Below are 17,808 nucleotides of genomic sequence, written 5' to 3'. Positions count from 1 at the left end.
GAAGCACTTTGTTATATTTATATTGAAAGGTGACATATACACAAGCTTTTACTTACTTTTTTTTTTTTTAAACTGTCATTCTGAAACACAAATAAACATTCTTATAATAAATAATAATACTTAGTTTATCAAGTGATCCGACATTCATTATGGTAATAAATTTGCTAAAATGAGTCCTTGTCTCTTGAATTGGTGTGTTTTTCAACAGACAAGCTGATCAGCAGCTGATAGTCATCCTTACTAAAGCAACCGGACACCTTTGGCTCATATTCCGGGATGTTGTTTGGCAAACGGTTGCAAGTCACTGATGACTGGCTGACAGACTTCAAGTTAAAAGCCGTGACTGAAAACAAAGGTAAACCAGAGTGTTTTTTCATACCTGAGACGTTATCGATGACCACCACTGCAGTTCTTGTTATTTTATATGGCAGAAATGTTTGCACTGGCTGCCAATGCCTTTCAAATCTGCACATCCTTGAGTAAATAATAGTGTGTTAGTCTTTGAATAGTTATCCCTGTGTTCACTTATCTCAGGGCACATAGCCAGGATGATGCAAGATATGTGGGTTGTTTTAAAGAAGTTTGTCGTTGTTTGTTTAGCTAATTAACTGATACCAAAGTATTCTTATTTTCTCCCAGTACCAGGGTTTGAAGATGTTATTGGCATTACAAAACAATGTGTATATTCAGATATTCAAATATTAAACAAATATTATTAACAAATCAGTCCTGAACTCAAATTTAAGTGAAGTAGAAATTTTTTAGCTGAAGATTAAGAGTTCAGCTAAACGTATAAATTGTGAAGGTTTTCAATTTATAATAACTTTATTTCAACAATTGACCAGATATTTGTCCATGCAAACTCGGTTTTTGCTATAGGTAGAAAATGGGAAGCCATAAAACACTATATTTTTCTGCAAAATGAAAAAAAAATAATTAAACGTGCAACTGCCACAAAAGTTTATGAGGTGTGTAAGTATTTATTTACAAACCATTTCTGCCAAAAAGAGATATAGCACTGACACTTGGATAACTTGGAAAACATGAACACAAACATTGGTTTTCTACCTAAGGGCACTGAATCAAGTTTATTTACTAATGTGCTGACACTGACAATCCTTGCAGGGTGCGTGTTGTCTTTCACCCATCATACTGTGGTCCCCTTGTGTAATACAATGGCTGGAAGGGTGGATGGGTGGATGGATGGTGAGCAGGCTTTTGCACTGCCATTAAAACTAAGAATTTTGGACTCTTCTCACAGTGATTTTTCTTCTTCTCATATTCAGGTCCTTAAATTTATATGTTCTTGCTTCACTGGGCTTATTGAAGAATATTCATTTATGTGTTATAATTTGCAAAATCAGCATATTCTTATAGGTATTTAAGAAACGATGTTTCAAAGATAGAAAGATCACTGTGCTTGGAATCATTTTCAAAATAAATTGACTTCATAATATTTTTTGAGAGAACATTATATTTTGGACTGTGGAACAAAATTTGTACTTGCTAGTCTTTATTGTGTCATTAAGTACTATTATTTAAAATATATCTTAAAAAGATATATCTGGAAGTAATTACAAAAGCTGTAGTAGTCTACAAATGTTACAGGTCTAATGCAGTTGGAGGGCCTGGGTAATCAGTACCACATCCAAAGTAATTTATCTGTATATTGTAGATCGGATTCTCTACAGCTCCTGTGTCATGTCATTTGGCTGGCTGTATGTGAGTGTTTTTTTTTCTGCTATGTGTCTCAGAAATAGTATTGCAGAAATACAGAAGAAGAAAAAAACATTCTGATCCCATTTCTCATTCTGTTCAGCTATCATCGTTTTATTTATGGCTTTATTTTTAGCCTCCGGGTATGTGCTTTCCAGCAGAATCATATTTGCATTCTATTTGCATTGATAAAATACAGACTTTAAACCAGTTCAACAGGATGAGGGTGAATGCAAATATTGAACTACCTCTAAATTTCCATTTTATAATAGAGGGTGCCCCCCCCACACCCCCGCGGGCTCACGAAACTGTTTTCTAGCTCTATACTGCCCCCAAGTGGCAGACAAGACTTTAACTGAGGAGACCAAACTTGGTGTGCTGAGAACAGCGCGTGGGGGAGAGTGGGAGACGAGCGGTCAGTCAGTCTGCACAGGGAAACGGGGAAAAACAGAGACATGAGGCTCGTCTTGAGGTTGGTCTAAAGTCGGGTGCAATATCTGCATGACCCAATAAGAGACTTAAAACACTAAATATCAAGGCTGTGAATGACCTGCAATGTAAGAAGTGCCGTTATTTATGTTTTTTATTTAGATTTTCTGAACAGTTTCTGTGCGATTGCTTCCAGATTTACTCATTTAACTGACTGCTACATCCAGTGTTTTTTGTTTTTTGGGTTGTTGTTTTTTTATTTTTAGAAACTCACATCGCTAGTCTGATTCTTACTTACTTCAAGGTCACTCTGGGTATATGTGCTTTAAAGGCTTAAAAACAACTCACTATATATTTTATTTTTATTTGCAAACAATGTAGTTATGCTTTCGCAAACTTGCTTGAACAGCATGCCCAGGTCACAAAGGCTGGATTTTTATTTTTCATTTATTTATTTTTTTATTTTTTTGCGGGCGGTGGGCATGGTATAAAATAATTCATTTTTATCGTGATAGCAAATTAACGCCCTCCATTATTTTTAACCAATATTAAATGTATCTGCATTCAGGCAAAATGTGCAGACCATTTCTTTAAATGCAAAATCTAAGACCGCAAAGACGCACGGCCACTGGAGCAGACGCTACTAATTCAAAATAAGTCTTTACAGCCAATTATTACGAAATCCACATTGCGGGATAAATATTGCTTATGGAAATGAAACTGACATTTCAGTTTCACTGGTCGAGCAAAAAAAAAAGGGGGGGGGGGTAAAAATCCCGTCGGATACTGCAGCCAATCAGAATTGTGCTGACGTTTACATCCCCGGAGCATCTTGGTAGTTGTAGTTTCTGGATCATTTTCAGCCCGTTAGCTGCAGTTTAGCCGCTGCCGCGAAGGACTACAGAGCTCCGGATCCTGGGCAGAAGCGGCTTGCGTTGACGGTTGGTACTGTGCGGACTACTGGGGCACGAATATCACCCGTCTGCTTTTTTTAAAAGAAGGTTTAGCGTCTCCAAAAGTTGACATCTGCAAGTATGCAGTCGGAATCGGGAATAGTTCCCGACTTCGAGGTCGGAGAGGATTTTCAAGAGGAGCCTAAAACGTATTACGAATTGAAGAGTCAGCCCTTGAAAAACAGGTCAGTTCTTTTGCCGTGGACAGTTATTTCTCACGCTGGAGCGTTTTGGGGGTTAAGGTAATAATTAGGCTGCAGACTTTTTAAAGTGTTGTCCAAAGTCTATGAATGTGTGGGCTTCCTCATTGATGTTACTGAAGCTGGTCCCGGGTTTCAGCCCTCGTTCCTTATGGTCATCCTGCTTGCATGAAGTTATGCAACACATGGGTGTTGTCTTGTCAACATCAACTTCAAATATTAGCTCACAGAGGAGCAGACAGGTCAGAGTTTAGCAAGGTGATGCTCTGCCTGTCTTGTGTTGATGGCTGATATTCAGGTGCTCCTAAAGCAGAATGGTGACTTATTGTTATTTATGAGATTTTTCTTTAAATCTCCCGAGAACTACCTATTTTTTAAGTATAACTGCATAACAACAAGTGTGTAAAAAGTGCCATAAGTCTACTATGGCACTACACCTTGTGCATTAACAGCTTTGAAGTGTCAAAAGTGTGTAAGAAAGTATTAACTGTTAGATAAGCTGTGGTAACATAAATAAATAAATAAATCAAACCTGATGTTTCTTTCAGTGGAGGAGTGTTGCCTTCTTTATAAGTTCACAGTTAATATTAAATGCTCTAAAGTTGTTTCACCAATAAAATAAATCAGCAACCAAAGAGGCAGACAAAATTTAGTTTTCAGCAAGTTGTTGGCCTATTAAAAAGTTGTATAACTTAAGTGCATGTAGTACTGGACAAAGTGCTCCAAGTCCTGACAACAGTTTATTCTTGTAAGGACACAGAACAGAAACAAAAAACAGCTTGCAGCACTGACGTTTACTAATTTAGTTTCAGCTTTGACACACTGAGGCCTCAGAAACATTTAGCTGAGTCAGATCTATGTGTTGTTTCACCTTTCACCCTTTTTCTGGAAGTAATGCACAGCAAGGTTGATGTCTTATACATGTGTCTTATACACGTGTTTAATGCAATGAAATGACAGATTTCCTGTCTACTGTGTAGCATATCAAAACAATACTGAGAAACTTTAGAAAATGCCCTTTTTGCTGTCTTACAATTTTCACTCTTACTAAGAGTGAAAACTGATCCCAGAGCTGGGAAATATGAAGCAAAATCTATGAGATGACTGGAAGGTGGACTTATTTTTTTGTTTTAATATTTTAGGGGACCATGTTTTTGTTCTTATTCTAAACACCTCACTGACAGTGAACTGTAGTATTCTCAATACTCAGTTGGTGTGATTGATTCAATTTAAATTAAGTAAGAAAACATGTAACAACCACAGATCCCTTGGCAGGTGTTACTATTAAATAAATAATAAACTTTTTTCTATGCAATTTATGATTGCATATCAACCTTTATGGATGATTTCAAATCACAATGAAATACTGTTGGGGTGTAATATAAGTCGTAAGTTATAACATTTCATGCCCCTCTGTGATGAGGATGGTGATGACGATTATGCATCTATTACCAGGATGGTGTCAGAGGTTTTGTATTTTGTGTCTGCTCCTCTCTGTTACGTAGTTTAGAGGTGGTGATACATGGCCTCATTGTCAGGGCGAGACATCCAGAGGACAGTACGCCACTGTGTTCGGACAGAACTCTTGCTGCAGACGTTCGCTAGACTCCAGTTATTTTTTTTTTCCTTCCTCTCGTTCTTGATATTTTCTTGCAGATTTGCGGTTTCTCTCGTTTTCTCTAAATTCAATCAAAACACCAGTTAGAAGAACTGTTTGAGGAAGAACTGTCATCTTGGACAGTCTTAGCCTTTAACCTAGTTCTGCATTTTTTAAACTAATGTCTTCAATTTTTTCATTAGTGAAATGTCATTACACTGTTATACACCCTTGGCCTGAATCTGAGGCTGTGTTGTTTTCGTCGCTGGTGTAGCAGCAGCAGCAGCCATTCCAAGTATACGCAAAGTATCAGCACGGTTTCTGAATCTTTGCTGTTTGTTTTTCTTTATGTCATTTTTCTCCTGAATGTGTGAAGTCGTCTGAACCGTGGCTTTGATTGAAGGTATCCCACTTCCCCTTTCTATCACATGAAGATGACCCAGCATAATAAATAATCACGATGACTGTGCCATAAGACAGTTTTGTGCAAAATGGTTATAATTAGTTTGATTGATTACCGAGTTGTCTGATGTCTCCTAATAGCTGCTTAAGAAGTTTCTAAATTTGAAGTTTTGTGTGCGACAAAATGTCATCTTAGCTTTCATAGATCTATTTGTTTTTTGGCTGTCTGCGTATCAGTTTGACAGAGCACACAGACTGCTGCTGACGTCGTGCCAACCTTTTTGTGCCTAATATAGATGTGAGACAGGCGGCAAAACTAGTCTTCTATGCAGTGTAAATAAGCTATATAAATTTAGCAGGGAATGTGTTATATCAGAAACTGTGAGTCTAGGGATCTTTTTTTTTTTTTTTTTGCACCCTCAGTCAATACAGAGGCTGAAAGTTTTGCTTTCTAATGAACAGACTAGATTTTGAGCATAGCTTATATTAAATCCATATGGATGAATAAATATGCAAATGTCTTACACAGAAAGATCCCCGGCCAGTAAAGATTAGCAGACACTAGGCAGAAGAAACCAAACAAACAAATGTGTTGCTTTAGTATCAGCCTCACAATGAAATTTTCTTGTTGCTCAATTAACATGTTTCCGTAACAATTTATGCCAGAATGATCACTTTTAACATTTAATGCCATACGTACATCTTTCAGCCACAACATTAAAACCCCTGCTTGTTATAAGCCACAAAAACAGCTGTGGCCCATTGGAGCAAAGACATTGGGGGTATTCTGTGGTATTCTGAACCTTTTTATTGGCAGACCCTTTGGTCATGTGGGTTGTGGGACTGGGTTTTTGCGGATGGAGCTTTGAACTTTTTGTCATTTGGGATCTTGGCGTGGAAGTATGTATCAAAGTTACACCTGCATGAATGCTGGATCCCAAGGTTTTCTGGCAAAACTGCAATTGCTAGCAAGATTGTCAGTGTTAATCATTTCATTAACTGTTGTTAGCGCATCTCTGTCTGTTTAAATATAAAGACTTCCTCAAAATCTTTCTTCAAATCATACAAAGCTGAAAATAAAGAATTGAATGAATGTGAAAACTTTACAATGGGACTTGGTTTATGTTGCTCAGTAAATATCTGTTTTAATAGCTCGCAATGGGTCTTTGTGGGTCGGGTCTACACTTTGGGTTCTCTGTCTTGGATCTTGGCCTGGGGGGTAAAACATGAATGGAACTCAAAGTCTCCTGAAAAAACTTTCTTTTACACAGCTGAAAATAAAGAAGTGTCAGATTTAAGTCAGCAAAAATTGAATCATAAATTACACCCCCCCCCCCCAAAAAAAAAAAAAAAAGACTGCGGTCAAAACTTTTAACGCTGCAAAACTCTGTTTACTTTTTTACTTTTGTTTTTGGTAAAGAAGAAATTATAATGAACCTTGGGGCACTTTGCATAATAATGATAGCTGAGAGAAGAAAATAACCTCAGGCTTACTGTTAATGCACACTCCTTACAGGCATGTTTGGAAAGATGATGGGCCTTGAATGTGGATCAAGTTCTTTGGAAGAGACATTTTACTTTACCTAAAAATGACAAGGATGCAGAGAAATACAGAAGAAATATTGTAGTTTTCACAACTTATTAGTGTCTAACAAGCAAATGAAGATCTTGGTCATTTGTAGTAATATTTTGGTAAGAAAATAAACCTTTCAAATTAAAATAAGGAAGAGGGAAAGAGAATTTAGTAAAATGATGGAGACATCCACAAATCAATTTAAGTTCTTCTGCAATAGAACTGAAGTACAGAATAGGCATTTAAGGTCAAAGCAATGAGCCAGTGGTCGTGAGCTGAGTCAGAGTTTGAGGGTTATGAAACTATGTGTCCAGAGCAGCTTGTTCCCACGAGGTGTCCTAGACAGAGATGCCAAAAAGGTTCATCCATGATCTAAGAAAGACCGAGGGGCTTAAGTGACACAGGCAGGTGTTGAGGCTGGAGTAAAATACAGTCAGAACAACTTGTCCTGTAATCATGGTTATCTTTCTGCATTCTCACCTCTTATGTGGCTTTTCAAGCACATCTGCTTAAGATTTCCTCATAAAGAATAAAATAAAAATAAAGAAAAATCATAAACTCTACATCTTTTATTTACTGATTGATTTGGGTTTGCAGTTTTAATATTCCTGACGTGTGATCTTTGTCTGCCTCTGTTGGTGCCCAGAAGGAACTGCAATAACAGAGGAGGCCTTTGAGTGTCGCTTTTATTGACACAAGTCATTATTCTTAACAGTTAAAAGAAATGTAGCCTTCAGGCATGATCACGTCTGAAGCCTGCAACTAGATGATTCATTATTGATTAGTGCAGAATTAATTCGTTGTTTACTCAATAAAATGCAAGAAGAACCAGAACCAGTGAATCTTTGGCACGTTCGCTTGAAAAAAGACGGAAATGACTCATTAACTATTTAAGCAGTAAGTTGTTATTACAAGGATATATAGAGGTTATAACAAGTAATTACTTGCATGCATTAGCTGTTGAAAAAAAACACACTTCACTGTTAAACAGCTAAAACAAATACCTTTACACGGTGACTTAATTATTAAATTTTAACTTGTGGTTAAGACGCACATAATTGCGTCTGTTTATTTTTTTTCAGAGTCATATTTTACAGCAACGAATCGTTACCATGGTTCATTTACGAAGAAAGAATGTGTTGATTGTCTGTCATCACCTTCAAGGAAAGCCGAGAATAAATCAGTCTCACAATGAAAAGCTGTTATGTTGTGCTTGCACATCATTGTTATATCAATGAACTTGAAAATCTTCTGCACTCATTCAACCTGCTGTAGGGAAACGTATCAAAGGCTCCTCCTTACTGTCGTTGGAAGCTCTACTTACTCATTGTTAAAGCACACAGGAAAGAGAGGGAGCTGCAGCTAGAGCAGGCCATCCTGCCGAACACAAGTGAGGGGAATTACTAAGAGCACAGAGCCTAATTACAGAAATAAGACCCAGCAAGTTCTAGTTATTCCATCCAGTCCTGGCTTCCTGGAAGCACATTGCAAAGTACCTGATTTTCTTTTTAGATGCTTTTATGACTGACCCTGTTTTGTTGTGCTTTTGTACTTGAGAGTGAAATAATTATGTATAAATTTTATTTTAACAGTTCTTTATGGAATAGCCATTGTTTTGTAGACCATTGGGTTGTTTGATTTTTTTAAAACGGCTATTATAGCAGCAGTCAGTGACAGTTGCTGCTTTACTACAGGTCAGGATATCTGTGAGTCACAACATTAAAACCATGTACCTAATAATGCGTAGGGCCCCACCATATCTCCAAAAAGGCATTGCTATATATAACTTTATAGGCTATACAACAAAATGCTGTTTTGTCTGTGTTTGATGATGCTAAGGCATTTCCTGTGCTTATGCAGTGTTTATGCACAGTAAATACAAAGTTTCTACCCAGATGTTTACCGAGATATTTGCAGGGTTGAACTATTTACCTAATTTAAATCATTTGTACAGTTGTTTTTCTGTTTGGTGTTTAGACAAATAAACAAAAAACAAAAAAAAATCACTTCTATTGCATTCCCTGTGTACAAACCCCACATAATTGACGGTCTAGACATGCATACAGATGCTTTCTATTTTCTATGATTTGCCTGCTTGTGACTGACTTCATACTATCATGCCAGCTGCACCAAGCTGCGCATGTTTGATCAGCACAGGAGTCCAAGTAGATCAATACACTGTCATGTAGGGTCATAATCACTCATTTGTATTCCAGCAGAGAGGTTGTGTAGTCTGCTAGAAGGGCAGCAACTCCTGCAGTTTGGTAGAGAGAAAGAAATAGGAGACAGGATTGTTACTAGTACTCAGTTTGCCTGTGTTTTGATTAGATTGCCTATTTTCACTGCTCTTATCCTGTGCTCACTGTATAGTTATATGCAGTGTGGTCTGCGTAAGTCACTGTCTGCTTCCTGAAAAACACACTGAACGGCCACCAGCGGGAGAAAAGTTGAGCTTTAATGAGTTTAATGTGGTTCTTTAGAATACACCTAATCTGGGGAGTGATGTTTAAACTAATGAAAATAAGCACATAGTGTGTCTTTTTTTTTCTTTCATGTCAGTTCATTTCTATTGTGTAGTGTGCCAGCCTCTTGCAGCAGCAGAACATATGTTGCATTCTAGTACTATTTCTTTTTTTTGCAGTTGTCATTTGAAAGTGAGTATTTGTATCAGCCATGAAAGCTGTAAAAAAGTCATGCTAATATGTACACATAAATAGTTCAAATTAAGGTTAATGTCTCAGCAGATGAATGTGAAGTCAGCTTGGTAGTGTCAAACTTATTATTATGCACTGTGAAGGTCAAACATGAGAGGAAACAATAAGCAGCATATTTTACAAATAAAGGGAGACTTTAAGGTTTAAATAAACCATTTGAAATCCTTTCAGTTTCTCTAAAATGCAGTGTCACTTGGCAAAAGCAAACACGTTTTTGAGTTATGATACTTTTGAGATACAAGATTTTCACAGGACAGCGACCCCTACTTGGTTGTAGCCCATCTACCCAACACGTGTCGGCACATGTCTCTAAGCGTAACACTATCTGCGTGGTTTTAAAGCGGCATATTGATGGACAGTGTGTTTCCAGTGGACGCCTGCACGCTCCTCTCTTCTGCTTTGCTGTTGCTCTGCACGGGGCTGGTCCTATGCCTGGGACTCTGCGTGGCGATTGGAGCTTCCAGGCCGGGCCCTGGAGCCTCCCCTCTCTGACACACTTTCAGCGCTGCACCACCAGCATGACTTTCACTGCTCTCCAAGGGCGGGTGGTGCACCTTCAGGGAAAAACAAACAAATATGGAGGCTGTAGGAGTGCAAGTGTACAGACCCTGTTCATTTGATTGTCTGTGAGTATGGCGCCTCAGCATCTGTGGTATTGCTGCAGTGCATTTGGGCTTTATTTTGGAATCTATATGTTTGTTCAACACTATGTACACATGAAGGGCACCATGCACTGGGCTATATGTGGGAAGTAGTCTTGGAAGATTTCTCCTTGTGTTTTTATGTGCTGAATAGTTTTTGTATGTCAGGATATACATTTATCAGTCTATTATAGTTAATTGCAGCTGGTCACTGGTCACTTATAGCGAGGGAGCGAGTACCTGAAAAGCTTAGAAATCTCATACTTAAGACATAAAGTTAATAACAGAAGAGGTATCATGTTTTGGCATGCTAGTTATTTGTTTTTTTTGATGAGACTGTAATGGTAGAGTTATTATTCAGTCACACAGAAGTCATTAGGTCTGCAGAATGATCGCCTGTCAATTACCAGCAGTTTTACAGCTGCAGTGCATCTTTATTGGAGAGTATTTTCCTTTAACAGCTCAGTGTTTTGACTCTTCTCAGACTTTGTCGCTCCACAATGTTACTTGATTTCTGTCTTGATGCAGTATTGCAGCTGAATTTTCCTGGTTGTTTGTTGTCTTTAGTGTGTCACTGAATTCTGCTTCAAAGTCTCAGCTCTGACAGTTTGACTAATGGTGAAGTATGATGAAGGCACAGTAGTGAGCAGAATCAGAGGAATCATGAGTTGAGTGGGTGGGACTCTTCAAGACTGTACAACCATTGTTTTTTCCGTTTTTTTCCCTTGAGATACACACGAACATAAGAGGAGGTGTGCGCACACACGAATGAAATTTTAAAAGGACAAAAGAGCTTTTTATGTCTTTCATGGGTTTGTTTGGCAAAGAGCCAACAAACAGTCAAAAGAAAGAAACAGAGAGAAAGAGACAGAGACATTCAGCCTTGCCTTTCTGAGAGGTTTCTGGTCATTCGTATACACAAACACAAGTCAATCAAATTATTAAGAGCGTATTAAAAAAACGCCATGAGGTCATATGTTGTACAATTTTGTAATAGGGCAGCTAAAGATGCTAAAGAAATAAATGTGTTTTTTCAGGGTTCTGAAAAGAGAAATTTTGCAATTTTCTTAAAGTTTATAAGAAAAAATTTCACATTTATGAAAAAATAGCAAATTTACACAAACAAAACAGGTGCATTTACAAAAAAACAAAAAGAACATAAAAATTTACGAGAAAAAAACTCTCCAAAGTCATACTTTTATTTTATTTTAACACTACCCCTAGATCATGTCATATCAAATTTTTAGCCTAAAATGCTACCTCCTACAATGCTTTGAATTACATAGTGTTGCGCACTTGTATCAGAATTTTAATTCGGTTACAATTATTTCTTCCAACAATTATGAATAAAGAATAACATGGTAATGCACTTTTGTCCTGCTGTAAAACTCTAAACTCCACCATAAATGTGCAACAAGTTTAATTCAGCTCAAGCCTGGACAGCAAGCTTTTCAGAATCAGTGTGGTTTTCACATCATCTTTACAAATTATTTCTTAATCAATTGCAAAGCGGTTATAAGTTATAAAATTATAAGAGACTTGTCGATTGTAATTTTCTTGAGCAATTCTGACTTTTTACTTCTGCCAATGTCAATTTTTTACTATTTTTATATGCTTTCTAAGAACCATAACTTATAGCATATACAAGCAAAAACAGGATACAGGATCTTCTCTCCCATAAGCAACATCAAAATAAAGGAATATTATACTGATAGTCTGAGGACCATATACACTAGTACAAAAGGATGCACAAAGAGAAATCTTGTAGCATTGTAAGGCCTGTGAGCAGAATAGAGGCTTACTTGGTTTAGCTTCACTTATTTGACAGGTTTCTAAAAGCATTAGTACCTTCACCGAGTCACTCATCACTTACTTTATTTTTAGTTGTTTTGTTTTTTTTAATTCAGTAAAGCTAAGTTAGCTTTCAAAATAGGTTTGCATGTTAAAATTTTTCTTAGTTAAAAATAATTCCTTTTAGTTTACTTTTTATTAGTTTCAGTATTCATTTTACTGCATTATTTTAATAAGTGGGCTATTTGCCAGGGGCAAGACTTAGGAAGTTTGTAATGGCTATTACTATGCAAACATTTGACTTAAGAGTTATGTACACATTGTATTCTCAATAAGCACGCACCAATGCCTCCTCAGGCTGGTTGTGTTGACAAATGTGAGCAAATTTACAAAGACTAAAACAAAAAACATTTCCTGTAACTGATCATGTAATTTTAGTTTTCTTTCCAACTTTTCACTTTTATGTAGGTTCATAAAGTTCTTTTCACACCAGTTTTTGCTTTGAGTTTAGTTGAAGTTAACTATAACCTTGACATTTATGCACAACACAAATTCAGACAATGCCATACAAACTGTGGACCCACCCAAAAACTTTGCTCAGTAGCACTCCTGGTGGTCAGAAATTGAGCAAGCCACTCTGTGCGTCTAGAAGCACGTAGTAAAAAGCAAGCACTTAAGTAAGTGGTAGTTTAAACTGTATGCTACTGTGTTGCCCTTTTTATATTCTTTCCACACATTACAGCTTCTTTGTTAAATTCATTGTGTTTTTAAAACCTCCATGAATGTAGCTGTCAGATACGTGAAAATCCAAATTAAGCAGAAAGTTCCTCAAGTTTTTAGGAGTACTGATTTCTAGTAGGTGATAAAGGTACTGTACTATCCAGTACATTTATGTACTTAAACTATTCAGTGTATATTATGTTTTTTTATTTAAGCGTTCATTTAAAAAAAAAAACCTGTTCATTTTAACAAAAGCTGATTTCTCCAACCAAAAGCATTCAACATGTAACAAACATGACTAATTATTATTATTATCATTATTATTATTATTAATCAGCTCTAGTTTATCCAAAGAATGTAACAATAAATCCATCTGTAGTTCCAAATCAATTCAAATGTCACATTTGAACTGTAAAACCAAAAGAAAGGGAACAAAAACGAATTTGTTCTTGCAACAAACCGTTGATCATTTAATCACTGAAGTAGATTAAAGGAAAAAAAGAAGAATCAAAGCCTCTGGCTCTGGCAGAGGAAATCAAGAGTTTTAGATCTAGTGACTTTTGTTATGAAATTTGTGGGATGAAAGGAAACACAATCGCCCAAAGTCACACAGCAGAAGGAATTATTCTTTTGAACACTAAACCTGATTCCATATATTGGGTGAAGCACAAAGGAACAAAGGAAGAAACGTAGCTGTTGAATTTAGACACCCAAACCACTGAAGTGCTTCCAGAGAAAAGCCAGAGTTCAGCCTGTGTTTTGCTTTTATAATATATTTTATTATATATATTTGTTATACAGTATTGTTTTGTCTAATATCTGGTGCAGGGTTCAGTGGGTGTGGTTGTAGACAATGAGATTATATCCACTGCTGAGGGGAGATTTATGGTATGTTGAGGGCTCAACACCCACTGAATACGCTGCAAGCTGAGGCTGTTTGACTCCGCTGGCTAATTAGTGCGATTACTGCACAGCTGGATTGGCCAGACATTTTACTGAGTTTTATCAAAAGGATCACTCACTCGATGGAGGCTTTGTCCCGACAACTTCTGCTTCAGCAGAGACTCTCTATTTTAGGACTTCAGGACTCTGTCTGGGGAGTAGCCATCTAAATTTAAAAGAGTGGGAAAACTGAAACAACCTTTACAGACAAAATGTTCCTCTTTTTGTTTTGTCTACAAATGCAAAATGCCTGTGCCTTCCAAAGTCATTAAAATCACAACATTGTTTTCCTTTTTGAAAGGACATCTTAATTGATAATAGATCTTGATAGTAAGTGATTTCATGGAGGTTCAAGTATTTGTTTTCTAAGAGCAAATAAGCAGGGCTGCTTAATTATTTATCTTTGTAAAATAAAAAATAGCAACAAAAAGTGCTCATTGCAAATTCCCATAGCTTTGCTTGTTCTGTTTGACAAGCTTTTGACGATGGCTGATCATCAAAGGTTAAAATAACAGGTTATCAACATAGATCAACCAGTCATTTAATATTAATTTTTGCAGAACAAAAGCTAATAGTTCCCTTTTGACTTCTTCCCCTGAAGTCATCCTCTCTGCCAGTTTTCTTCATGCTAACATTGGCTTTTTATTACATCCATCGTCCCTCAATTTTCTTCTTTTTTTCTGGTTTTCTTGACCCCTTTCTAACCTTTCTAGCACTCTTTCTTTTCACCTCATCTTTCTAATCGACCCTCTGCCTTCTCTCTTATCTTATCCAATCATCCCTTTCTCCCCTCCGCAGCAGTCCGTCAGACCAACACAGTTCATCCAAGCCCCCGCTGAGCTCCTCGGCCATGACATCGCGCATCCTGCTGCGGCAACAGCTGATGCGGGAACAGCTTCAGGAGCAGGAGCGGCGGGAGCAGCAGCGACAACAGGCCTCCCAGTACACACAAACTACACAGGCCCAAACGCCTGCCATCAATGTCAGTGTCCCGGTCAGTTTACCACCTGCTGCACAGGTCCCAATGGAGGTGCTAAAGGTAAGAAAGCATGGTTCAAGTTTCTGATGGTAGGGAGCAACAAAGAATGGGGTGGTGTGTATTATTAGAAGGCTGTTACGGTATCTGTGTAAAGTTTCCACTTGTGGAATTAAACTTTGTATGTGTCATTGGTGCAGCCTGAATGGTCCAGATGTATTTATAGATTTTAGTGACTCGTGCATGAATAGTCGGGCAATCATGGTTTACTATGACTGTGTGTAAAAAAAACAAAAAAAAACAGGAGTGAGTGAAGTGTGTTAAAATGCGTATATGGGGATTATCTTTCCTGAGAGAATTCCTCTTTAATGCATGCTGTGCTTCCAGCCATTTGGATTTAGCCATCTTTAATCCTATTTGCTCAGCTACATTCACATCTTTTCATAGCTTTGATTCCTTGGCAGTCTGAGGGACAGGAGACTGTTAAGATTTTCTGTACGAGTAGAGACCGTAGTGTTCGAGAGCACATTTTAACAACGCATTTCGGTAAGTCTTTCTGTTTGTCCACAGCATGTGCTTTCAGAGGTTGCAATCTTGATGAAACATCTTTAGAAATTCATTCGACTTGTCGTGTTCTGAGGATTTTGGTATAATTGCTGGGTTTTTTTGTAGTGTTTTTGTTCCGGCATTTTACCTTGAATTCAGTGGCTTTCCCTATAAAAAAAACACTGTGTGGTAGTGATTTGGAAAGTGTTTTTGTGCAAATTATGAGAATTTTGTCTTCCTTACATATCAACTTAGTGCGTTTTTTTCAACTTTTCTGTTTGTGATTTCTGAAAAAAATATCAATATCGAGGTGTTAAGATATTGTGTAGTTAGTGTAATTACTCACGAGGACACTTGCCTTTTTGTGCATTTTTAGATTTTGCATTTCTTTAACATGGATTGTCAATAAGCAGCTGGTTTTGTCTCTGACTTCCTCTTTTAGAAAATTGTGCAATAACAGGAACAAGTCTTCCACGTGAAAAATATATGTGACACATAAGAGGATCTCGTACAAATACTTATGTTTAATAATGCCTGTAGTTAAAGGTCTAAAAATCTGTCTATGTCAGACATTTGTGCTTGTTAGGTAAAAGTTTAATCAGTTAATCGGTACTATGTCAACAGTTTAGTTGTGGTTTTATCTTGCGATTTCAACTGTTAACCCATACTGTTAGCTGACAGTTGTATGAAGCTATTCACGCTGTTTATCCATTATGTTTGGCAAACAATTTCAGCTGTGTGTATGCTAAAAGCTTTTAGTCATAATTTTACCTAGACATTTACTACATTTTAATTGCACTGTTTAATCTCAGAGTAGTAACGATGCCGATAAACTGTGATTTACTGAATAATCTTTGTTGAGTTAAATCCACCCACAACACTCTCTGAGATTTCATGGTTGCTTGCCCAGCCACACTTTCATCACCCTTGGATGTGTGTGGCATGGGCCAACAGTAAAGGACAAAAACAGTATAGCCATTGAAAACATTACCCTTCTCACGCTGTATAAACATTACTTATTCTCTATAATCTGCAGCTCTTTGAAAGACTTAGGACGCCCCCTCCCCGAACCCTAACCTTGTGTACAATACATCAAGTTAGAGTCATTTTTCTGCTTTGGCGAGAGCTTACAGAAATTCTTCATTGACTGAAGTCCTCAAAAATGAAAAGGCCATTCCAGCTTGGTGCTGTTGAGCTGGGTTAACCTGCTCTCCTGTCTGTTGGTAGATTAGCAGAGTCCACATAAAGCTCAGGGGTACCAGGCAGAGCTGCTGGACCTCAAAAAGTGCAAACATTAAGCTCAGATGAGTTTATGTAAAGACTGATTGGACCCTTAATTAACCAAGTGACCTCTGACCTTTTTAGGAATAAGAAGGGGATCAGTTTGGGGATCAAGAAAAAGGCGAGCACAGCCTTACCACACACCGAACGCTAATTCAGTGAAGAATGCTTGTAATTAGCCCCCAGCCCTTTCATTCCATGGAATATTTTAGAGAAAAAAAACACTGCTTTGAAATTTACGAAGGATAGGTTTCTGAAAGGGTTAAAAAAATGATTTCTGATTTTTTTTTTTCCTTTTTCAAAGGATTTATGGCGCCACAAAAAGAACAAAGTACCCTGTACAATTTTTGTGGATTATATGACGGCTCGTGACCGATATACAAAAGAAAATACACAGAAGTACCACACAGATGTTTCAGTTTGGTTTGGATTTCAGAACTGATTCAGCACACAATGACATGTAAAAAAAACCTTCAGTGTTCATTTCATGAAATTACAGGATAGCTTTAATAACATTTCTCTCCGCAGTAACCAACACTGATTAATCACTTTAATCACGTTAGTTATTAGTACCTTTTTGCTCAATATGATTGTAGATGATGAGCAAATTCACGTGATCATAATCTCTGTTTTTGTTTGGTTGGAGTTTTTTTGTTTTGTTTTTAGCAGTTCCTGCTCATTTTAACCCAAGTTTTATACAAACAACACACGATTTTTATTCGGTGGTAATTTGGGCTTTTGCATGACAGCATTACAAAAGTACAGAGGAAAACCCATAAATTGCTGCTCACATTAGCATCACAGTTGCTGTCTGCAAATTCTGCAGAGCACATTAGCAGCTTAACTGTGAGACAAAGTGGCCTATTCTTCTAGTCTGCATAGAAAATGGGGGCAGTCTTGTTAATATATCCTGGTTGGCCCATCATGGAATGCCTGTAGCATGCAAGTCAAAAAAATACAAATCACTGTTTGTCATTCTGCACTAACCCTACGTCCTCTCTTAGTACAGCTGGATGCTTTGTGCTCATTTCTGCAGTGTTTCTGACTCTTTGGGGGTTATGTTGCTTATGCCCTTGGGCCTGTTGGTGGCTAAAAACGAGATGATAAACAACAAGCTTTTTTTGTTTTCCATGGATACAGATGCCAAGAGTTAGTAGTTGATGCCACATTTCTAAACTGTATTTTGGAAAGACTGTTAAGTGAAGTTTGAATGCTGGCTGCTGGCACTAAGATCTCTCTATAATTCATTATTCTGCGTGCTGGGCCTTTACAGAAACTGAAAACCTAATGATTAATTGTAGATGTGTGCAATAGTACGTGATGTATC

At 37.4% G+C, this 17,808-nt stretch overlaps 1 protein-coding gene across 7 annotated transcripts in view; it reads left to right on the top strand.

Annotated features, from left to right (window-relative positions):
* Positions 1-3,042: 3,042 nt before the first annotated feature.
* mitfb (microphthalmia-associated transcription factor) overlaps positions 3,043-17,808 on the top strand; it is a 28,218-nt gene continuing 13,452 nt past the window's right edge. For 3 of the 7 annotated variants that reach the window (XM_023154866.2, XM_023154865.2, XM_004546282.4), the window contains exons 1-2: positions 3,043-3,283; positions 14,480-14,717. In XM_023154866.2, the coding sequence (XP_023010634.1) occupies positions 3,180-3,283; positions 14,480-14,717 (342 nt within the window). In that variant the 5' untranslated portion in view covers positions 3,043-3,179. 7 annotated transcript variants of the gene reach the window in all.

The sequence above is a fragment of the Maylandia zebra genome, linkage group LG20 (genome assembly GCF_041146795.1).
Source record: "Maylandia zebra isolate NMK-2024a linkage group LG20, Mzebra_GT3a, whole genome shotgun sequence".
Taxonomy (NCBI): domain Eukaryota; kingdom Metazoa; phylum Chordata; class Actinopteri; order Cichliformes; family Cichlidae; genus Maylandia; species Maylandia zebra.
This window is presented reverse-complemented; position numbering and strand designations above follow the sequence as displayed.